Source organism: Mya arenaria, chromosome 1, assembly GCF_026914265.1.
Source record: "Mya arenaria isolate MELC-2E11 chromosome 1, ASM2691426v1".
Classification (NCBI taxonomy): Eukaryota; Metazoa; Mollusca; class Bivalvia; order Myida; family Myidae; genus Mya; species Mya arenaria.
In genome coordinates, this window is record NC_069122.1 from 33,243,238 (window position 1) to 33,268,682 (window position 25,445).

General features: G+C 37.5%; 2 protein-coding genes across 3 annotated transcripts; one reads left to right on the top strand and one right to left on the bottom strand.

The window, feature by feature from the left end:
• Positions 1–1,933: 1,933 nt before the first annotated feature.
• Positions 1,934–17,048, bottom strand: LOC128233082 (uncharacterized). 2 transcript variants are annotated; one of them, XM_052946964.1, is made up of 11 exons: positions 16,979–17,048; positions 14,905–14,933; positions 14,251–14,433; positions 13,749–13,839; positions 13,140–13,292; positions 12,306–12,495; positions 11,487–11,617; positions 10,542–10,679; positions 5,485–9,743; positions 4,484–4,864; positions 1,934–3,456 (listed from the first exon to the last, which is right to left on the bottom strand). In XM_052946964.1, exons 2-11 carry the CDS (start codon positions 14,908–14,910, stop codon positions 3,232–3,234), a joined length of 5,757 nt encoding a protein of 1,918 aa, XP_052802924.1. In that variant the 5' UTR covers positions 14,911–14,933; positions 16,979–17,048; the 3' UTR covers positions 1,934–3,231. The 2 variants fall into 2 exon arrangements, with proteins under 2 accessions (XP_052802924.1, XP_052802933.1); XM_052946973.1 differs by having other exon boundaries at positions 14,251–14,430; positions 16,979–17,037.
• A 5,694-nt stretch (positions 17,049–22,742) lies between these two features.
• On the top strand, positions 22,743–23,912 carry LOC128226550 (apelin receptor-like). The gene has a single exon (XM_052936487.1). It carries the CDS (start codon positions 22,743–22,745, stop codon positions 23,910–23,912), a length of 1,170 nt encoding a protein of 389 aa, XP_052792447.1.
• Positions 23,913–25,445: the final 1,533 nt, after the last annotated feature.

Here is a 25,445-nt window from a genome sequence, read left to right on the forward strand (position 1 = left end):
TTATTATATGCCTAAAAGTAGCACTGAGGACATTATTGGAAAAACTTGGCTACCTGTATGTGCTCATTGCCTTCTTTCAGAAATGACATTGAGACTGTGTTCCAGTTCTGTGAGCGCTGATATATGATTTCATTAACAGATTGGGCTTAATATTCGAAACTGGATAATATCAAAGTGATATTTTAACTGTTTAAAACAGTGAAATATCAATTATATTTCACTGATAAATTTCTACAACAGATAGCATTTATTATATTAAAGTATTTTCTTTGGGCATTTCCATATCCTTACTTCACCAAACCATGTCACTATTTTGTTTTTGAAAACCAGCTAGATGTATGCAGTTGTTGCCCTTTAATTGTCGAAACTAAACCCAAGTTCTGATTTTGCCAATTCGTATTAACTACCAATTTTGATCACAAAATTTACTGAACAACATTGATATCATTTTCTCTCGACTTTGGAGCAAGTGATAACTTAAATGAATAAGTACAAGCGTTAAATCTAAAACAAGTCACCGGTTTGATGCAGAGTTTAAGCCTCCGATTTATAAATTCAAATATGGTGTATAGATGCACTGGCACAGGATTTTCAAACTCAATCATTTTTTTAAAAATCAAAAAAAAATCTTATAATTCTGAACTAAAGATGATAATACCGAAAATGTGAAAAAATATTGAAATTTTTTTTTTTTATAAATATGAGCTTTGTACTGTATGATATGTTAGTATATTATACAGTACAAAGTGCATATATTTATAAAAAATATATACAGTGTATAGATTGCTTAAATAATGAATGATATACTATGCTTTGACGTATTGATGGATTACATTATGGATGTTATCATGCTCTTTAGTAATGTGAAATAATTTATATTCGTGGGCATGAAATTTCATGGGTTTATAGAAAAAAAGAGGATAATTTCGTTGGTACTTGTGGATTTATATCATTTGAGTAACAAAATTGTCCGCAAATTAACCATCTGCTGATCTCATGCCATCTGTCATCTACATTACACAGTTTAAGACACATGCTCAGGGTTTCTGTTAAAAAGAAAGTTTTAAAGTATATACTACTCCATAAAATGGGTTAAAACCTCCAAAATTGATTCCTTGGAAGTACAAAAACTTCCATAATTGTGAAGAAAACTCCCAAAGTTGAAAGCTTGGAAGTTAAAAAAATCAAAACCTTTTGCCAATATTACTTATATAGTCATAATTTCAATCAGTTTAAGTGTTTTTATGTAAAATGAATTATAATAATATAAGTTAAAGTGAAAATTATTTTATTAGTTAAAAGCTTGGAAGTTCAAAATATTGAAACCTGGTGTCAATATTACTTTTAAAGTAACAATTTCAATCTGTCTTTAAAAAAGATGAATTATTATAATATAAGTCTGTGAATTTGGCAAGTTAAAGTTGCAAATTATTTTATTTTTTAACATACTAGTTGAAAAATAGTGGAAAAAGATATTGTATTCACTAGGTTTAAACTTCCATATTTCAGTGAAAAACTTCCAAAATTTAATTGGCAGGAAGTTCATACTTCCAGTTTCAAATTCTTAATGGAAACCCTGCTGAATGATGATTCTGCAGTTGGACAATATGCCATTCAGCGCAGACAGCCATGTCTATTAGTGCTTCATTGACCAATTAAGGGGTCATAAAAAAGATGCACCCACTTCATGGATATAAAATAGTGAAGTTAATAGTCAATTAAGCATTTTTGCAAACTGAAAAAAATATACTATACCCATTTACAAAGGCATTATCATTTGATGAGAATTAAAGGTCCAATATTTGTTTGGATCTGATCTTGAATTCGTGGATTATCTAACCGACGAAAGCCACAAAAATTAATATATATATAAATGAGTTCACAGTATATGTTTTATATGGTGTATTGTTTGGTTACATATAAAAACTTGTACAAAGATGATTTAACATATTTATTGCTCGCACTTATGAAAATATGTTCAAGAAAAATACTGAATAATACACAATGTTCTAGTACTTTAATATAATTCGGTCTCCACAAAAGTTTTAATTAAAGTAAAGCTAGTCATTATGATGAACAATTTCTTTATAAGTAACTCATGCTTTTAAAGTCCAATTTCAAAAAGGAGAGACAAGCTGATTTGCAAAATTAATATGCAAGAAGTTAAAAAGATACCCAAGTTCGAATTTTTCAAATATTTAGTTCCTGCAAAATTTGTGACATTTACATGTCAACACACCGTTGCTTTGTTGTTGTAAACTAAAACATGATAAGATATTTAACGTTTGTGACCAGATACGTTTGACCAAAAATTGACCCGACACCCACTCCACAATGTACAAAAAAGTGCTTATGCTCATTTTAATTTTCAATCATTCCAGCCATAAAATCACACAAACAGTGTGCTATATTTCACTTAGAGCATTGACTAATGTGTGTATTGCCATTGACAAGAAGAACAGCATACTGTGTAACAAATACCAAACAAAACTTCCATGCAGTATCAAAATTAAACTTGCTGCCATTATAGCAAGTAACAATCAACACGTGTCAACTGACACCTATAGTTGTACAAGATCAAAGAATATTAGATATTGTGCAGATAGCCTTTAACAGATTTACATGTCTTAACATATTCAATAATCAAACAATCTAACGATGAACATGTGTCCTGAACTGGACAACAACAATCTGCCAGTTATTGTACATGCTCCTAAGAGAGCCACTTAACTGTTTGAATTCACAGTGTCGTCTTCCTCAAGGATAATTCTAACTTCTGTTTAATTCACCAGCCTGTCCTCTGCAAGGACAATTCTAACTCCTGTTTAATTCACCGGCCTGTCCTCTGCAAGTACAATTCTAACTCCTGTTTAATTCACCGGCCTGTCCTCTGCTAAGATAATTCTAACTCACGATTTATTCACCATCTTGTCCTCTGCAAGGACAATTCACGATCAAAATTTACTGTCATGTGCTCTTGAAGGATAATTCTCACTCAAAGATATGTTAATCATTCCGTCCTCCTGGAGGGGAATTCTAACTCGAGATTAATTCACTGTACCATCCAGCTCAGGAAAATCCTCTTCTCCTTATTTATTCACTGTTCCATCCTGTTCAAGATAATTTCAATTCAAATTTAGTTCACCATTCCTTCCTTCCTAAGGAGAATTCTAACACGAGATACATACACCGTCCCATCCTCTTGAAGGATAATTCTACCTTAAGACTTTTTCACTCTTGTTGCTGATTTTCAAGAACAATAACGATCTGCTGGTCATTGTACATGTGCCTAAGAGCCTCCAGATCTTCGGCATTCACTGTCCCATCTTCGCTGATGTTGATGCTGAACTTCTGTACTTCCCCTTCTACCCCTCCCTCCTGACCGTCCCCAGGGTGAGAGACAACCATGCCCCCCTCTCCGGCCCCTTCCAGCTCTCCAACCTCCTGGGTGATCACCTGCATAGAGACACAGTATAGTTAGGAATGAAAGCAATGTATGCCAAAGGCAACACTTACCAGGTATCTATTTTTTTCTCAGCCAATCAAGACATCTACATGTAACTCCATAAAACATCTTGTGTACAAAATCATAAAGTAATGCCTTAAAGCTGCACTCTCACGTTTTGACAACTTTTAAAAAAAAATTGGTCTTGAAATTAGCATTAATATCTAACAACCAGTTATATAAGACTGCTGACAAAAGATCAGATTGCAGATTTTCCATTCGAAATTAATGTTCTATGGCTACATGCATTTCTAACCCTTAAGGAAAAATACGTAAAACCAAAATATGAAAGAAAACATGCGATCTGGTTTAAAAGTCTTATATTACTGATTTCCATGCATTTTTGCATAAATTAACTTGTTCCAAGACAAAAAAAAAGTTGTCAGAATGTTCAATCTGTGAGAATGCAGCTTTATCAGAAAGTTTTTTTAGAACAAAAAACAAATAAGGCCAAAACATAGTTGACAATACCTTGACCATTTTTCAATTTCCTCGAAAAACAACAACACATGAGCTTAAACGAGGGTAGAGGGGCAAGGCAAGAAGATATTATCTAAGAAGTCATCACTACACACAAATCAATTACAAACATTGAAACATATCAAACTTATTAGTTACATCATGTTCATACACATTGTTCTTAACTTCTGTTAAAATTGGACAATGTTTAATCGAGTTATTTAAATTAATTGTAGATAACGGTTACAATAAAAAATAAAAAAAAATTGTGTAACCCAACCCATATTTTTAGGTGTTGGTAGGTAGGTAGTTTTTTGTGTTTTTTAATTCTTAACCCCCTTAATTTTGTTATGAAAAAAAAATAAAAAAATATTGACCACAAGAGGCTGTTTAAAAAAACTTTCGAATTGCCATATATTGGGAGTCCATCTGCATGGGGCAATGCCAAGCAAACAATTTATCAGTTATGGCCCTACTAATGCCAAGTTCCAATATATGAAAGGTAAGTAAAATTTATACCTGAATCTTGCCCCCTTCCTCCGTGTCCCCATTCTCTTGTATGCTTGTAATGCCCTGGGCGATTAGCTGCTTCTGCATAACATCGCTGGTCAACCACTCCCCATCTGTTGCAACCAGCGTGTAGCTCTGACCGCCCATCTCTATCTCCTCCTCCCCGGTCACTTCGGACTCCACTTCCTGGTATACAACTGGTAGACCCTCCTCGTTACCAGAGATCAGGTTCTGGTAATTTCCAACTGGCAGAATAGTCTGAATGTTGCCGTCTGCGTCCCGATGAGTGACCACCTCAAGCTGGATGTTACTGAGATCCGCCTCGGTTGTCTTCGACTCCTCTTCCACTGCCTCAGTGTCTGCATACATTTTCTCATGTCCATCCTGTACCTGCAGTGTTGTTTTATTATGAAAGTGATTGCCATTGAAATTCTCATAGAAACAAATGTTTTCCAAAGTTAAAGATGCACTCTTAGTCCCAAATAAGGATCACTAATAATTGTTTGAATTTACCGAAAAGGATGAATAAATACAAAAAAAACGATGATTCTGATAGAGGATACCATGCCAAGTTTGGTAGAAAACAGGGTATTACTAACGACAGTTGATCACCGTTAAATCTTTAAGGACTTACAAGTCATTAACTATTGTGCGTTTTCTGCTATTAAATACACAGTACCGGTATCAATCTTTTATCAGTAATTAATACTCTCAATGAATGCATTATTTAGTAAGTAGTCAAAATTTATGTTTGTTAAACATGTGTATATATTGATTTTGAATACTAGTGTAACTTTAAAGAAAATATTTAAAACTGTTCCATTAATTAATATCATTAGAAATTTTACATGGCAAAATTTATTTATCAAAGGGGTAAGCTCAAATGATTGCTTTTAAAACTATCTTTTTATGCCATTATATTTTACCCCCCCCCCCCCCATAAAAAAAGACTTGTCACGTTTACATTCCAAATCACAAAGACATTTAAGCATGCAAGGAAAGTCACTGACCTCCTTCACAACGATCCCATGTTGATCAATGTACACAACCTTGGTCTTTCTTCTTTCATCCTGTGGCAAGGCGGGCTTGATTGGCTGCAGCTTCCTGGAATCCCGATACCCGACCCCTTCACCGACCTTAGTTGGCACAAATGATGTGAGTTCCTCTTTATCAATGCCATGCACTGTGCTCATATGCCTAACAAGTTTGGGGCGGGCACAAAAGTTCTTTGAACATTCTGTGCATTGGAAAGGCCTGTCGTTCTCGTGTTGCCTCATGTGGACCTGCATAACGTAGCGCTCAGCAAACCCTTTAGGACAATATGGACACTTGTATGGCCTCTCTGACGTGTGACTGTACATATGGATCTTGAGCAATGATTTTGATACAAACTGCTTATTGCAAATGGCACACTTAAATGGCTTGACCCCAAGATGGCGCCTCAAATGTTCCTGATAAATGCCCTTCTGGGAAAACCCATGACCGCACTCACCACAGACATAAGGTTTATTTGTCTGATGTATGATAACATGCTGCTTCAGGTAAGCCTTAGTGCGGAAATAGCGGTCACATTCTGGGCACTTGTACTTCTTGACATCCTCATGAGTCAGCTTGTGGTCCGCCATCCCTTTTTGATCTAAAGCGTACCTCGAACATACTTCACATTTCGGGAACCTGAATAGTGGATGAGCTCCCTCAAAGTGCCTCAATACCTGACAGGCATGCTCAAACATGAGTTCACAAACTCCACACTCATAATTCCCCTCTGCATTGACTCCCTCCAGAACTGCATCAACATCATCCTCCATATAAGTTGTAACCCTTTCATACATTGCTCCATCTCCTTGCTGAGCAGCTCCGGCCAGGGGTTGGATCAGGATGCTTTTGGTGTTTGCAGTGTTGGCAGCACCATCATTAACCGCAATCATTCTGACTTTTATTTCTCCATCATCCTCAGCATTTACAATCATATCAGCAGGTTCATCATCATCATCTTGAGGCATGGTTTGAGTACCAGCAGTAACTTGTTCTTCAGCTCCCTGGTTGTGTTCAGCTTCTACAGTTTTCTCATCAGATTGAGCATACCCTGACATTTCTGTTGTTGTTGTAGAACCCACCCCATCTTCATGCTCCTGCTCTATCACATTACCAACGACTTCTTCCCTGGGCTCCTGTTGACCATTATGCCTCTCGATGTCCTCTATCTGAGCTATCGCCTCTTGAAGGACCTCCATTGCTGGGTTTTCCTCTTCAGTATCAGTGACTGCCTGGCGTAAACCATCTTCTCCTTCTACCATCAAACCTTTACCAACCTGAGCCACTATCTGACACCGACTCTGCTGATCTAGGAAACCCAGAGCTTGCACGTTGTCAATCTCGCCGTCGCGCAGGACGACATTGATCTTCTTCCCTTCAATTCCACTGTACTCACACTGCTTACAGAAGCAGACCTCTTTGCCATTCTTGATCTTGTAGATGTGAGCGACAATATGCCTCTTGTAAATCGAATGCTTCATGAACTGTTTGTGACACCCTGGCCATGTACAGATTGGCTCTGGTTTAGCATTCTTTCTCACTTTCCCCCTGTGCATAATAACATGAGTCATGAGCGAGCTCGTTGTTTGGAACTTCTTCAGGCAATACTTGCATTCAAATTTCTTTTCAACATTGTGCACCTCCATATGCCGATCAAGTCGCTGTTTTACTGTGGCGAAAAAGTCACAGTGCGGACATCTGAAGTCCTTCTTAAGGTATCCAACATTAGTCGATTCCGGTGTCATCAACAATGGATGCTCCATCTCCATATGTTTATCTAGAGGGACCTCATTACTGTCAAGAACTTTATCGCAATGTGAACACATGTATTTACTGGAGGAATTCTCTAAGCTATGCATGAGGATGTGTTTCTCAAGCTTGTTCTCTGTTTTGAACTGGGCTGTGCAGTGTGGACATGGAAGAAGCTCGCGATCTTCGTAAGATTCCACCTCCCCATGGTCCTGGGTCATGTGTCGGATCAGGTCATCTTGTGTCGAGAACTTCTGTTCACATATCTTGCATGCTTTCTGAGTCTGATACAGATGTAGCTTGATATGTCTTTGTAAACTTCGGGAGCTGTAATAGAACTTAAGACAGATCTTACACTGGAAATTCTTGCTTGCTTTATGAGTGTCTCTATGATCAACTAAAATCCTTTTCTCGAAGAACAGTTTCTCACAGAATTCACAGAAGAAGACTTTCTCTGCTACATGTTCTACAATGTGTTGCTGCAAGTCCTCATCAGAGCTGAATGTCTTTGCACAATGGTGGCAATAGTGTTGTGTGCCTTCTTTCGGGTGAGCGGATATCAAATGTTTTCGCCTGACTTCGTAAGCTCCAAACCGCTTGTTACACACACCGCATGGGAAGAAGAGGTGTTGTTCTTTTTTGCAGTAAGACTTCAGGTGGCCATCAAACATTTCCTGTGTCATAAAGCCATTGCCACATTTGCTACACAGGTATTCAAATGTCAGATGATCGTGCCTGTGAGGAAGGTACTCTTCAAAAGAGTCAAAATCCGAGCTACAAATCTCACACGTTATACGATCGTTATTCTTCAGGTATCCAAAATATGCCAAAGTGCCATGCCGTATTTCATGATCATTCCTTTTATGGACCTGCAGTTGTGTGTTGGAGGTAAACTTCTGGTCACAGTGCGCACACACAAAGTCCTTTTTTCTATGACTAAGCTTGTGAACCTGGAAGCTTACGAGGGTTTTGAACTGTTTTTGACAGGCCCTACAGGTGTAAGCAGAGTCTTTCAGCTCCTTCTGGTGGACCACAATCATGTGTTCCTCTAGTTCAGCCTGTGTATCAAACAGGTTTGAACAGTCTGGGCAAACTTTCTTACCAGTGCCTGAGATAACTCGAATCTTATCTTTCCTACCTTCAGCATTGGCGTTGGTTTCTTTTTCATCCTCATTTTCATCAACAGTATGCGAGTATTTCTCAAAATCAACAGGGTTCTTTGTAAGATCGACATCTGGGTGTACTTTTTTTATGTGAGCATTGACGTAATCCATCCTCTTCATTATTTTAGCACAGTGCGGGCATTCATACACTTTGTTTGAGTGTAATAGCATATGCCTCTTAAGATTAACTACGCTAAGAAATTCAGTCCCACACTTTTCACACTCATGTTTTTCTTTCTTCCCCTTCTTGACAAATGCAACTCTATCCTGAACTGGAGTCTTAACTCTGAAAGACTGAGGCTTAAATTTCACAATTTTATATGTTTCTATCTTAACATTAGGATTAACTTCACTTACAACATTAGGATCTTTAGTAAAGGTCCCCTCATTTTTATCCTTCATTTCAACACCATTGTTTTCATCCACTCTTTCTTCTGAAAAATCATCATCCAAATCACCATCCTCCTCCTCCTCTGAACCCTTGGTCTTCTCAATTTGCATCGGTGTTTCCTTTTGGTTAGCCTTATGCATTTCATTAATATGTTTAGTCAAATGAGCTTCTTCAAGAAATGTCTTCAAACAAGGCCTGCACTGGAACAGAATTGCTGGTCTCGAATTAATGTGTGGAGGTATAGTCACAATATTACAATCAGATGACTGCTCTTTAATTATCTTAATGGGTTGTTCATTTTCAATAACTGAATCTCCTTCAGCAGCATCAGTAGCTGTTCCATCTATTTTCATTGGTGAATCATCTCCTTTGTCAGCATTTGTTTCACTAACACTTGTTTGTTTCTTCATTGGTTTGAATATAACTTCATGTTTAGGTGTTTCTTCATCAAGACTATCACCAGTATCATTAGAGAGCTCTTCAATATCTGTATTCACATTAGTGTCAGAAACTTCTGCATTGAATGATTCATCAGAATCTTCTGCTTCATCCTCAATCTCTTCAGCTGGTTCTTCAATATCAGAATCAACCTCTTTCTTTATGTTTCCCAAAGTGGCTCCATCTCTCCTGAAGCTTTTTCGTCCACTCAGAATCTCGGCCCAGTTTGGTGTTTTTGTTTGTCTTCTGGTTCTACCTGAAGACCTAACAGGTGTCATATCAGTTGGCTTGCCTACTTCCTCAATATCTGGTCCCAGATTTTCAAATTCCTTCACCTTATTGGCCGGCTTGTTTTTGGCTTTTGTTTGTGCTTTTGATGTTTTTGCTACCTGTGATGGTTTTGTGACTTGTCTGGCCGACTGTCTAACAACCGACTGCTTTATGGATTCACGAACCATTTTTTTTCTTCTGGACTTTGTCTTTCTGTCTTGTTCTGAAATACAAATCACATATGCATTGACAGGAGTGTGTATCATGTAAAAACAATGTAATTAGTAAAACAGCTATTTAAGGCAACTAGGAATATAAATCAACATTACCCTAGTTCATTGTAAAGAGCAATCTTGGTTTATACTAATTTATTTAAGCTGGATTGTGACAAAAGTTGTTGGCTTCTAAGATCACTCTTAAGTCCATTTCCTGGGAAGAAACCAGTTACGTGAGTAGTACTGTGTCCTTTTTGAGAGGCCATGAGAACGTACCCCTATTGGGGATCGAACTCACAACCTCTTTGCAATGAGGGGGATACCTATACCACTTGACCACTCACACCCTCCATCTTCCATAACATTTGAAAAGCGAGGGGTTATGATAGTCTTCATTGCTTATTTCAATAAGCTCTGATTTGATAAGCAGGATGACATTTAACTTCATATGATTAAAACAATTGCTTGCAGATTTCCCACAAAGCACTTGTGCACTTCATGGAGTCCTGTGTTTACACAACATGAAAAACAGTGATTACACTTTAAATAATCATGAAAGTTATGTCTATGGATTCAAAGTAAAACTAAAAATAATTCATTGCTTGCAGAGCAAAATGATTATCAGGAACTTTTACAATATTATTGGGGTTATTACATACAAGGGACCTATGGTGAGATTCTTTTATCCATGTACCATATTTTCTCTAACTGTCAAGTATCTATGAATTATAAAGATGTTCGAATTGAATGTAAGTAATATTTCTCTATAGCTCAGGTAAAGTATGTTTAATGTAAACCCAACACACCAGATATGTCACCATCTTTGTTTGGCCGATAGTCTGGAGTGTCGTCAGCGTCTTCTTCCGGGTCACCATCGCTGTCAGTGTCGGCAACAATCTTACGACGCTTGGATTTTACCACTGATCTGGGAGTAGAAGCCTCCTCTGTAATAAATGTAGTCAATGTTGATACAAATGTATCAGGGGGTGGAAATGCAGATTTCCAGGAATTTTACTGTCATATAGGCAAAAAAAAATTATTGCAAAACAAGACTCTTAAAATGCTTCAAACCAAGGCACTTAAAGGTGGCTTTTTCCCCTTGTGACCTCTACTCAGGCAGTGCCCACTACCAATCAGGGGTAAAGTTCAGGGATTTTTAACTTCAGTCATCCTCACCAATGATGTTATTGCAGATAATCATTCACAAAACATTTCACATCAATCTTTCAATTCAGTTCACCCCAATTCTATGGTTAATACCAGAAGGTATCAAGCGACACTAAAATATAGAAGATTTTTATATTTTCTGCCATTAACCCCAATTTATAATTAGGGTTAACTAAAACTTTAAAGCTGCACTCTCACAGACAGACAGTTTTGACAACTTTTTTTTTTCTTGGAATAAGCCAATTTTGAAATGTCTGGAATCTAGTGATATAAGACTGCTGACAAAAGATTAGATTGCACTTTTCATAACTACGAAAAATAATGTTTATGGCTAAAAGCATTACTAACACTTGGATATTTTCGACATAAAATATTTGAACGTAAATATGCAAACTGCAACCAGAAGTCAGTAGCCTCTAATTATCATTGTATGGACAAATTACTTATTCCAAGGTAAATAATAAAAAGTTGCCAAAACTGCAATCTGTGAGAGTGTATTTTTGAAATAACAGGTATTACTGATTAAAACCACATTTCCAATGATTAAATCCTACAATGAATCTGCCAGCGCACTCTGACCCTACCTGCATTGAAGTTAATAACTCCAGACTTCTCAAGATAAGTGTGAATACGGCTGATACAGTTGACGTCTCCACAATCTAGAAGGCCTTTACGAGCCATCGCCTTCGTCACCATCTCTGGTTTGTTCTGTTGCCTGACAGTACAAGATTATATAAAAACAACAATATTCTAAGTAAGGTTCCAAAAACTGGTGTTTTTAAAGCCAAAAAAATGCTACATTTCCATTATTTAGGGTTTAGCTTAAGAATTATGAAAGGGACCTCCATCTTGTCTTTAAGTTTGATCTTACCATATTTCGTCGATCCCTATATGATAAGATGGCACTTATATGTGTATCAGGGCTTTTCCAACAGCAAATATTGGGAAAAATTCTGGCCTTTTCAATTTAGGAAATTTTTCAAACGTAAGCTCTTAAAAATTAATAGTGTTTTGCATAAGTGCTTCAAGCTCATATATCTAAATCAATGAAAGAATTCAAAGATTGACATTTAAGGAGAAACCAACACAACTATTATAACAACATCCAAAAAAAGGATTAAAAAAAATTAAAAAAATTACAAGTGTCTATAAATTGGTAAAAATATACTTTATTACAAAGAAGTAGCTGAATTTCTGCCTCTGCCTAAGAAGGTAAAAAAGCCAGGCGCGTAGCTAGGGCCAGTTTGGGAATACGCAGATCGATGCCTTGGAGGTAGGTTTGGGTGGGGGCATTTTAAATTCGCATTTTTTGGTATGACAAAATTGTTGACCTGTCAAAATTTCATTACGCAACATTTGCATACTCTCAACTACGTGCCTGAAAGCCCTAATATTTCTCATACCATAACAAGATGATATGGTTTCGAATCTTCAGGTATCTTTCAGCCGTCTTTGTTGATTTCGGCCTACTTCCAAAGAAGTCTTCATGGATCCTATTTTCTTCTTCTGTAACCAGGTTGAGTTTGAGAGTCCGTTCCTTGGTGGGTGGGGTAATAGTGACCACCTTCCCTCTCCAGTCCCGCATCTCATTGGCTTAAAGTGAAACATGGATTTGATTGAACTGGCAACTAAAGGGCTGAAACCATTTTTGCAATAGGTTTGAGGGGGCACTTTAGGTTCCAAATGGGATCCAACAGGGGTGAAGCCCCGGGGTGAAGCCCCCTGCCGCAGAAGCAAAACTGACTAATGAGAAAACCTTCAAGTTATTTTTGCCTCATTAAAAGTCTTAAATACATATCTAGTGTTCATTTGAATTCAAAATACCCTTTTATGATAAAATTCCAATTTAGAATGTCCCCAACCCCCTCAACCTAAAGCTTTGAGACAGCCCTGCAAGCCACAATTTAGTGAAGTGTATAATCAAAAGCATGGGCTAGGGTGTGTGCTTTGGAGGTAAAATTGTCTAAGTTTGAAAATGACTCTTAGGGCAATTCAATTTAAACATATAACCCCTTGAGGGAAGGCACTTAAAATTACACCCCCCCCCCCCCCCCCCCCCCGCATTAAGAAGCAAGTTCAAATTAGCCAAAAAACACCCACCCATATACTAAGAAAATAATTGCCCCCCCCCCCATTGGGTTATATGAGTGGAATAGCCCTTACATAAACAAAAGATGAACTGTCATTTGATGAAAGTATGTCAAAAGAGGATAAGCAATGACAGATATATTATATACCTTCAACCTCCCTTCTGGGTTTGCTCAGTGCTTTTGGTGTGACAACAAAATCAGTATCTTCATCATCATCAACATGAGCAGCAGCACCACTGCCATCGCTATCATCATCATCACCTTCCTCACTGTAAAATTTAGCTGGCCTCTTTCTTGAACCTGATGAAATGATAACACATCCTCAATATATTGTATGCTTTAATGTTGTGTAAAAAAATGCTTAAATACTGTCAGAGTCAATTATATTTCATTATATATAATGCCCATCATGATGATACTGCGACAAAATGGGCATGCACTTTTGGTTAATAAGTCTAGGATAAAAGGTTATATGCATCACACATCACAACATTTTCTTCACATTCTAATGCATGCCTCAAGATAAGAATAAGTAATTATTTGAATACGAGCACTATGGGCCGTTGTCAATATAGATCTTACACTTTTCCTTAGACTTGCCTCATTGATTCCATTTTGTCTATTGGTCAATTCATTATTTAATTGACAGTCCAATCAAAACACTCAAGAGTCTTCTTTTTAAATTAAGTTACAAAACCTGCGGTTGTTATTAAATGTGGCCGCAGAATTGTGTTCAGCAGTAAAGTGTGTACATACCCCTGCGTGTAAGGTCTGGACCAATCACAGAGCTCTTCCCACTGCGACGGTTACTGACGACCAAGCACACCTCTGTGTCATCACCACCTTTCTGTGGGGGGAAAACATGAAATGGCAATTAAGAGTCTAAAATACACAAACTAACTAACAACGAAAGTGGAATTTAGTTTTTCCATTATCCATTCATCTGTACACTGATTAGGAAACTATTACATTTTGAGAATACTGTAAAATGTCCAACACATAAACCCTTTTAACAAATTGAAATAGAAATTCAACGTTTATAAGACATAACACAATTCATCTCAATGTGCTTTAAATAGGCTAAGTGTAAAAACATAAACTAGGAATAAATCCTAAGAACATGCAAATCGCTGGCCAAACAAAACAAATCTTAATCCATCATGACGTTTAAAGCTATTTTGCGTCGAACCAATCAACCAATAGGTCTGCATTCGGTACCATTATTATACACAAAAGTAAAAGCCATCCCACAACCCACCATGGTCTCCATGAGTTTATCCAGCATGTTGACAACGCTTGGTGAGGACTTGTGTTTCTTGGCGAGGGCAGCTTTCATCATAACCATGGCGCTCTCCAGATCCGTTTCCCCGTCACCACTGGTACCGGGCTCCTCTCCTGTGTTGGCACCACATGGGGAACCATCTGGCATCTCTGCCTCCTGCTTGGATAAATACAGTCTTTGTTCACTGTGAACCATCTTACAGGTTTAAAAAAATACAAAAATAAATCTTGCACTTAAAATAAAAGCAGTACATAGTATATTACGATGAGGTTAAGTAAAATAAGTAAAAAGTTATTAAATCTGTATTTAGTTTCAAATTAAAATAAACTGCAGAAAGAACCTTTTTGACTTACAATTTTGATTAACTAATCTGTATTTCTGATATTTAGCATAAATGTGTAGTGACAAAAAATACGGACATGTATATTAATCCAACCAAGCACTGTCAACCGGCAGAAACACACCCACCACAAAAATAAGCCAAACAAAAATTACCCGATGTTTTAAGTCCCACATTGATACTACATGTAGGTGCATTATATACATGTATTCTATCTTCAACATTTACCTGGTACTGGTAGAGATGTTTAATAATCAATTTTAAATGGACACAATAGTAAATATTTATACCTCCATTCTACGATCTTGGTCTGCAGCTTCTGAAATAGTAATAAGTAAAACTGTCATTTAGATGTTACTCATACAAGAGTAAATGAATAATTTTCTCATTAAATTTCTCTTGACATTCGCACAAGAATTCATTGAGATCACACTTCTGACAAAAGCTCAGTAAAAGACTAATAAAGTTACATGTACTGCTGGGCTTGTTCAAAGACCAGTTTTGATCAAATATAAATCTTCGACAGAAAATAGGCTGTACATGAGATGATGCTTATGCACCAGTCAACTGTAACCACGGCCCCCCAAGGTCCAGGTAGTAGCGGGGACTTTGTCTTTCGGTCCAGCCAACCCCGGGTAAAATCTCCGCCCTGCGGGAACAAACTGATGGTCAAATGCCCCCGCACCCCAGGTACCCTAGGTAAGACAAATTCCCTGCTATATTTTGCGCTGTTTATAACTCGGTTATGCGTTGAATGATTGAACAACTTCGTAGCTTCAATTACGATAACTTTTAATGTGCATGTCCTTTTTTAAAACAAGGGAGCCAACTCTTGCATAAAAGTATAACGGAAGGGACCGTACTTAAACTACGGTATAGTAATTAGTATAGCCAATACTGTTACATCCTTTTTCCTTTAACATTGAATGTAAGAAAGCATACTGTGGAATAATCTCACACTGAAATGAAGTTTAAATTTTACAAGAAATACATGATACGCATAAGCATAATAGTTCAAGTCTGTTATGGCTATTGACTAGATTAATCACCTTTAAAGAACATTTAAAATAAATTTGAACTATCAATATGTACATAAGTTAACACTTAAAGAGTCTGGTGGTAAGAACTGTCCTAGAAAGATCTTTACTAAGCACTTAACACTGGTGCTGGAATATTGAATAAGCACTTTGTCTCTTTAAGGATCTTATAAAATAATTATAGAAATGTATTATGCTTCACTTGTCAATTAAATCAAGACTTAACCTTACTATCTTTCTTATCTAAATTTTTAAAGTATAAATTTCTGATTGGATTCTTATCAGACTGTGATACACTCTCAAAGTGAAGTGTCCTAAACTGTCTTGTGACTTATTTCACATAATCTTTAAATCTTAGCGGAACTTTAACTGTCCGTCCAGAACTAGTTTGTTTGGCCTCGTTTGGGAAACCACAATGGTCACTCGTCCCTGGCTCAGCAGCAGTAGTATTGGACCGATTCGCTTCAACATCTGTCTGCAGGTCGGGTATAGGATCAGTCTGCACCGGACCACTCGGTTGGTCAGAAGGATCGTTGTCGGCCCTAGTGAATTTCTCTCTCGATTGCCGAAGATGTCTTCTGTTGCGGTTGATAGTGGTACCATTTTCTGTCATTACATCGTATGAGCGTCTTTTCGGACTGTTGACAATCAAGCCTTTTTCCCATTTATCTCGACTGTTCTCAGGCTTGATTCTTGAAGACAAAACCACCGCATTCACCCGGCACTCCCGGGCCACCTGAAAGGTAAAAACACGGCCCATTTCCCCGGCTACCCCCAGTATACCCCCGGGCGGGGGGGGGCGTGGTTACAATTGACTGGTGCATTACAGTTGAGGACTGTACAATAACAAGCCTGAATTGGAAAAAAGTTGTTTAAAATCCTGCAACACCATCGGCTATATAATTTTCAATTCTGTGCAAGATGGGATAGGGTTAACCAGTGAAGACAATGAGCCCCCACCCCGACCACATCCTTACTCTTTTAAACAATATATAAAAGGGCAAAAATATAATTATAATATAATTAGGTACCACTTTCACTGGTGGTAAACACTTTGAGCTTGACAGGAAAGTATAATAGTATTTAATTTTAGATTTTTTCGTTTGGTAGATGATATTTATTATTCGGATAGTTACCATTTTGGGAGGACGATAACTTGTTGTCGATATTAAAATGTTTGTGCCCACATCGACGATGAAATTTCTTTTACCAATCCGTTTTTCACGAATGATATTGTTTCTTAAATAAATGCACATAAATTTAACTAAAAGGCATCAAATCTCGACTAAATACAGCCACATTTATGACCATTTTATCATGCATTTACCTTTAAACGAATGAGCTCGTTTCTTTCCTCATACGGCGTAAAATGGCGTCCGATTGAAATAATTGATTCGTACTCATTTTACAACGCTATGACGCATGCATTCGCTCCCAAGATGGTTGGAAGGGGGAACACATGCTATAAAAATATACCCACACATATTTAATTCGTAATTATTATGTACGTTAATGAAATTGGGTAATATAAAAATGGCATCTCAGAATAATCACTTCAGACAAAATCAGCTGATTGGAGGTGACAAATTATGGAACGGAAAGATTTGGTTTCTAGACATTTTTTATGAAGGGAAATCTGCCGGTAGTGGATGTTCATACAAGAGCATCGCTGAATGTTAAAATAATAAGGATATAGAAATAGCGCAGATCCAGAAAATCCAGTAAATGATAGAAACAAATATTGGGACTTTCCTATACCTACCCTAGTATTTGCAGAAAAAGAACACATTTTAATGCCTTAAAATTACTAACAACATATATACAGTGTGTATGCAACTGTTTTTAAAGTTATTAAACTCGTGACCTTCTTGTGTATAGAAATAACAAAGAGACGGTCGACGATGTCACCTGAATGCTTGAAAACTAGACGAGTCACGAATAAACTAAAATAAATGCATTATTTCCAATCTATCTATATACCTATGAAGTCCGCGAAATAACGTCATTTAATTTCGACCTCCAGTCATAAATAAACATGCACTTTTTTTGTAAACTCGATCCTGAGAACCAACGCCTGAAATTTGAAGTAAAATAGAAATCTGGCCACAAATTCCGCACGCCAACGAGGACTTTTATACAGTAACTAAGGGATAATTTAATCTTAAAGCCTTGGTTAAAAATCGTTACTCAATAAACGCTATTTAAAATCGTGGACCTCAAAGACAATATTTGAGCATATATCAACATTTGTTGAAGGGTTCCAGTCGTCAGCATCTTAGTTTTAACACTCCTAATGATTTGCCACACTTTAAAAAGTATTTCGTCATAAAAAGTGAATTTCACAAAACATGAGCGAATGAGCGAGTCCCTTTAAAAGTATACCAAAATAAAACGGAATCAATCTGGCAGGTATCAAATTTCACACATTTTTTTACAGTATCGCTAGCTACTTAACCTTATGCAGAAGAATCTTGATATGTTACACCAACGCAAAATTTTCCTTTTCACACGATACCCTCGGACAAATAAATGCACATGGACTTGGATTAAATACTTATTTTTTATTTTATACGTTATCATTGAATTTGATAGATACGTTCATTGTTCTGGTACAGTAATTAAATCAGTCAACACATTTTCGATTTAATAAAAACAGAAAGAAAGTTTGAACTGGTAAATTATCCGCACTAGCGTATTTAGAAGGGGGCTCACCGAGCCCTCTCTAAAATCGTCCAAATTACTTTTTTTATTTCAATATTAGAGAGAAAAAAAATATTCCGATTTCAAAATTTTAAAATTGTCTTGAGAGAGTAACCTTAACCCCCCATATAAATAGTTTATGCCATATACTTTCGGTTCTGTTGTAGGACCGTGTGTCAAAAGGTTGCGCCCCTAAGTTACGCCACTTCTAACATCAATTTCTAGAACCGCCCCTGACCACAAGATCACTTATGACATAAGTACATGGAGTTGTGCAAAGGGATGATCAGAATTCAGAAACTACCATGTCAGGCGGTCCAACGTGTTTTGTGTTTTCCGAATTTATATAAATCTATATAGTTTTCCGAAGTGATAAAAATTTTCTCGCAATATGAATACGCATACCCGTAAGCCACACGTATACGCTTCCCTCAGTTCATTAACCTATGTTTCTAGAGGCCTTAACAAAAAAGTTATTGACTGTATAAGCTGAACGATTGCTTGTTAACAAAGTGAAAGTAGAAAATTGCGTGACTAATTAAGAAACTTTGTTTTAAATCAAAGTGTACCATTCGGGTAGCCGTATTTATATTGCGAAAAAAATTATATAACTCACTTCCCAGGTGAAAATATCCTCCCAAAACACCAAAATCCCTTTGAACACCGCCATTTCATTCCGCACCACACATTTCCCTCACTTAAAACTCGGAAAACGCAAAACACGTTGGACCCTCTGCATGTGAAACTGGGCGATGCCATAGAAAATAGAAAATGCACACGTTGCAATAGGTGACGAATAACAACATTTTATGGAATGTCCTTGTGTTATAAATAAAATCTAAGAAAAACTTAATAAATAGAAAGAATCAACCAGGGGCGGCTCGAGGAATTGATGAAAGAGGGGGCGTAACTTAGGGGCGCAACCGTTTGACACGCACCCGTCCTTCAGAACCGACATAATATGGCATAAACTGTTTGCATGGCGTTTTGGGGTGACTCCCTCCAGAAAATTTTAACACTTTTGGTCGCCTGTCGGAAATTGTGTATTTTGAGCGTTTATTTCTGCTCGATTTTATCCCATGAAATATGAAATAAAAATAAATTGTACCATTTTTTCTTAATTCGCTAGTGTAAACCTAAATTTTATGTTTCACCGACTGAATTATGTTAAATTCCGGAGCGTCTTGACGGGTAAAAATGAAAATATTTTCCGGAAACTTCAATATTTATTAAACTATGGTGGCATATAACTGCCGTAAGATAACCTGTTAACGTTCGCGAATTGTTTCGAGTTAACTACATTTTAAAATCAATTAGCACTTAGTGTTATAAACTGTTTATTATGTAAACGTATATAACTTGTTTTTTTTTTATAGTATTATAATTGGATAATTATCCCATGATATATACTAAAATACTTATAGGTTATATATGCATTCTCTTCGAGATTTTGATCATTGGCATAATGTTGATTTTTTTCTGTTTTGAAAAGCTTCATCTTGACATAAATATAATTAAATTTGTAATCTGACAGCTTTTGAAACTGTGAATATTTTTTTCCTGACAACTTTAAACTCAATGTATACTTTGTTTTCACATTGGTATTCATTACTTGCCGGCATATAGCCTCGTTACATTTTATATTTATTATTTTCTCATGTTTGTAAACTCTGTTTGCATTGAGTGTATGAATAAACTTTGAACTTTGAACAAAATAATACATCGAACCAAAGTGCACGTGCAATCATTTTGCTGGTCCATGATTATCATGCATAGAGAGTAAATTTCTGTAACTGTTTATATTTTATATCACGGCCTCTAAACGCCAGCTCCACCACTTTACGGTGGTGCAAAGAAAAAGAGCTGTCGACACTTCCGTGGTGGAGTTGTGCTCTATGTTTACATGAACAAACGTGAGTATGATTTATATTTTATTTGATAAATTCATTTAACGAACATATTTCGAAAATCGGAGAATGTGGTACCGTGTAAGAACATCTACATTCTCACGCATGCAGACATAACTGTTATATAAAGTACCTATACCGGAACACAACAACACTAATAAGCACTTCTTAAAAAGGAAAAATGCACATATTTATAAAAGTGGTGGCGCTGTTGCCCTAGTGGTGGCGCTGTCGAGTAGTGGTGGCGCTATCGAGTATGTTTTGCGATTGAAGTAATATAAAAGGTTGACGATTTTGGAATGAATACAAAAGTTGCTATGTTTATCGTTCATTGAACATTATGTTGGTTATTATGCATATTACTTGCGGAAACAAAAGTCTACGCGAACTACCTTAACCTTTTACTGAAAACTATTTCGAAAACAAACGGCTAGGTGCTGTCAATTTTTACCATAGAACTATAAGTATCTATCATATGTGTCCGGTTATGAGAAAGGTATTCTTGCATACCGGACGTGTGTTTCCGGTCCTTTGACTAGTGCTGGAAAAACGCATATTACACCACCATGTAAGATGAGTTACGCGCAACAACGCGCCACTTCTTATTTCTTTTATTGAATGGCTTATGAAAAGTACATTATTTCATTTCAATAAAGCGCAATCAAATATATAAGTATGCATTTAATTAAAATTGATCATGAATAATCGTAAAAACGCGATTTAAATAGTTACTATTTGACATCAATAGTAATTTAAAATTACTGCGCTTTATGACGTCAGTAAACAACGTTTCACGCGCTTTTTGGTAAAATGTACAAAAGTGCGTTTTCTACGTCAATTCTTCCACAAATTGATTATTTAAGATATGCAAGAAAAAATATCAATCATGTTTTTTTCCGGTCCGGATCGAAAAATCCGTCCTTCGGTCACGTTGCGTGGCCGGTAACTCGGCAAATCTCGTAACCGGCTTACGCGCGTGCACTCGGATCGGATTTTTCTATCCGTACCGGACACATATGATAGATACTTATAGTTCTATGGTAAAATTGACAGCACCTAGCCGTTTGTTCTCGAAATAGTTTTCAGTAAGGTTAAGGTAGTTCGCGTAGAGTTTTGTTTCCGCAAGTAGTATGCATCATAACCAACATAATGTTCAATGAACGATAAACATAGCAACTTTTGTATTCATTCCAAAAGCGTTAACCTTTTATATTACTTCAATCGCAAAACATACTCGATAGCGCCACCACTACTCGACAGCGCCACCACTAGGGCAACAGCGCCAACACTTTTATGAATATGTGCATTTTTCCTTTTTAAGAAGTGCTTATCAGTTCTGTTGTGTTCCGGCATAGGTACTATATATAACAGTTATGTCTGTATGCTTGATAATGTTCTTACGGGGTGTGTAAGCACCGAAATGTACTTGCTATGTAATCAGATCTCAAAATATGCACAAGTTCGATTCGGGAGAAAAGCTCCTGGCACCACAGTTTGCACAATATTTAAACGAAATAGTAACCAGCCTACAGTAAAAGTGTTCTTACACGGTACCACATTCTCCGATTTTCGAAATATGTCCGTTAAATGAAATTATCAAATAAAATATAAATCATACTCACGTTTGTTCATGTAAACATAGAGCACAGCTCCACCACGGAAGTGTCGACAGCTCTTTTTCTTTGCACCACCGTAAAGTGGTGGAGCTGGCGTTTAGAGGCCAAGGCCATGTATATTGGGGTGGATCGGCGTCATGTCAATTGCGTTAATCTAAATAAGCTTCGAATAGAAATATAAATCTTTAAACTGTTCATAAAATAAGTTCGATCATCTCAATTAATTTTATATGCACTTCGGCTGCTGCTGCTGCTGCTGATGATGGTTGTGGTGGTGTGGTGGTGGTGGTGGTGGTGGTCGTAGTCATCATCATCATCATCGATGATAGTGGTGGCGGTGGTGTATGTGGTGGTGGTGATGGTGGTGGTGGTGGTGATGGTATGGTTTCTGTATGATAAATACAGTTTGAAAAATTGTTATATGTAAAATATCTGATACATGAATTACTTAGGTGCGTTCCCCTGTAGGAGCCCATGGGCACGTGCCATCTGTCGCGCGCCTGTCACGAGCTGGAGCAATGATGGACGTACGGCATATGGCAGGTCATAGCATACGTGAACAAAGTTTTCGCCATTGTTTGATGTACATTAATTTATAACATTACACAATAACTTATTTACAGAGGCCGTACTTATTCTTTCTATTGTCGTAAACATAATTATTTTAAAGAAACTCATTTAGCCACGGAATGGAGTTTACGTGACCATGTCAATACCTCAGAGTACCTCTTGGTCAATTGTAATTAAAACCGTCATAACTCATTATTGAAAGCTTTATTGTCATTGTATTCACAGCTGTAACATGATGTGTAGTAGTTATAATGATGATTACTTATAGTGGGATAGCGATGTGACATACGGAATAGTTATGAACAACACCACGGCGGGCAGTGATCCTCAACTCCCGGGTTGGTTTCTGTGGGGCTGGCCGGGATGTGACTTTCCCGTGGAGGAAGGGAAGTCCCCGGGAGCCATCGGCGCCGTCACCTTCTACACGTGGGCGTTGGTACCACCCGCGTACCTGTGTCTGGGAACTGTTGGGAATTTTTTAACCGTTTTGGTCATCTCGCTTGGATTTAATAAAATACGGTCAACGGACGTCATGTTGTTGGCGCTCGCCGTCAGTGACACAGTTTTTCTCTACTCGACTGCGCTCCGGCGGTGGCTTATGCACGGCTTTGAAATAGATTTAAGAAAACACAGTGACTTTATGTGTAAAATGGGAATCTTCCTAACTTATGTCAGTTTTCAATTCTCGTCCTTAATGCTCGTTTTATTGACGGGGGAGCGTGTGATGTGTATAGTGAAGCCTTATTCCGCCAAGAGAATATGCACGACTAAGACGGCCACATTTGCTACGATGGTAATGTTGATATTCCTAGGAGCCCTCAACAGCCACTTCTTATACGGGTTCGGAACTTCAGTTATAGATATCTATCAGACGGTCGACAGATGTGGTGCAGAACATGAGGACTACTTCGTGTTTTTCGAGTTTTACTACTCGTGGGTCCATTTCATCGTCGGTTACACATTTCCGTGTGTTTGTATCATCGCCGGCAACGTCGTTATAATCCGAGGCCTCTGGTGCTCCGCCTTTGAACGCAGGTGGAAGGGAAGTGCGACGTCTCAGGGGAGCACGTCCAGTCAGCATCGGGACACACAAAAACGCAGCCTAACTGTAATGCTTGTGACGTTAAACGTGATTTTCTTTGTAACCCAGACACCGGCGTGCGTGTATATCGTGTCGTATGCACATATGATAAAAGAAGCAAACAAATTTGCCTGTACAGACTTTGCGACTTATAAGTCTATGGCGGGTAATATACATTTAATGGAAGCACTGATCCATAATTTGGCATATCTGAATTCAGCCATTAATTTTCTACTTTACGTGGTCAGTGGTACCCGATTCCGATCCCACGTGCGGGCGCTGATCACGTGCAGGCAGAGAAATCGCGAACCGGTCACCTCGTTGTCAAGGACACTCTCTGTGGTCAATCACACGCACGAGGCATTTGTTCTTGATAGTCAACTGTGATCGCTGGAACGCATTCGAAACTCATCGGTCTTTTTTTATCGAAAACAACCTCGTTTGTATAAGGACGGTTTACAATGTTGGAAATTGGTCCGCTGCAAGTAGATCGCGTAGTTATTTAATAAAGAAGTTAATCCTAATGACTTAACTCTAGGGAATCTCAATAATGTTTGCAAGTATACACTGTATACTGGCAATCAATTTAAACTTATATCACTAAAAACAAGCTAAAATACTACATTTAATATATGATACTATTCAAAATTTGACGAACTAATTTCTTCTGATGTAGCGGCATACGAAGTCGTTTTCGATAAAAATGGCCGAGAAGCTCCGAATGCGCTCGAACGTTGCTAAAATGTTTGTCATATGGGCTAGGTGTTGCAGCGAGTTAAGTGCTATAAAAGTCGCAGAGATGTTGCTATAAGTCAAATGAAATCGTTCTTGCGTCACAATTTCTCGCTTCCTTCGAGAATATTAAACAGTTTAAATTTCCCGCCATACTGACACTTTTCATATGTATCAAACTCGCGTTTCGCCTTCAAAAAGAAACTGCCGAGTCTTTCCAACAAAGAACGACCCAGAGTGTATAACAAACGACATGTTGTGACAGTGTGACGAGTGATAGATTGTGCCGAAGAAACCACTACCCAAGTGTTTCCGGGTGTATTCGGCATATGTACGGAACTTAGCGAGTTTTCTACGAGTGTCGTACATGTTCCGGTTGGCTAGTGTTGTTTTTAAAAGCCTTGAAATGAGCTGCATCTTCAGCATTTATTTTCGATGCAGACGGACCGAGTCAAGGAGTTTTAACGCCACATATCATTCTGTATTGTTTTAAAATTATATTATGAATTTCTAATAAACTTGTACTCGTTTTATTACGTAAGTGACGCATTTTCACAAGTATGTACTCATGGTCCAGTTTATCCACATGTTGGTACAAATTCGTAAAGACTCGTTCAAACTCGCAGTAACTCACCTGAAAGTCATATACTAGTAACACATTCTCGTGTATTTTCGTAATAATGTCGAATGATTCAATTCACATTTACTGCTCGGGAAGTTCCATGGACACACTTGTAGTCTGCCATATTTCTGACAAGATTTGAGAAAACTGTATCAGCTGTGCATGTTTTATTCAAATATATGAGTACATGATAACACGGGCGGATCCAGTAATTGACGTAAGAGGGGGCATAACTTAGGGGCGCAACCTTTTGACATGCGCCCATACATACGAGGTTATTAAATGACAACGCAGCGGCGAGCGGTGTTTCAAGCCAGAACTATTGACTTCACTATTCAGTAGGCTGATAATTGATTAAAGTGTTTAATGTAGAGATACAATATCAGATAAACTGATGTAGTAACGGATTAATGTGTACGTGTGTTCTGGGACTTACTCGAATCTCAGGTGTGTCGTTACTCTCCTACACTTCTATAACATTAAAAGTTGCACGCAAACTATTGTTGACCAGATATAGTTTACCATTTTCTCTTTAAAGCTGCACTCTCACAGATTGAACGTTTTGA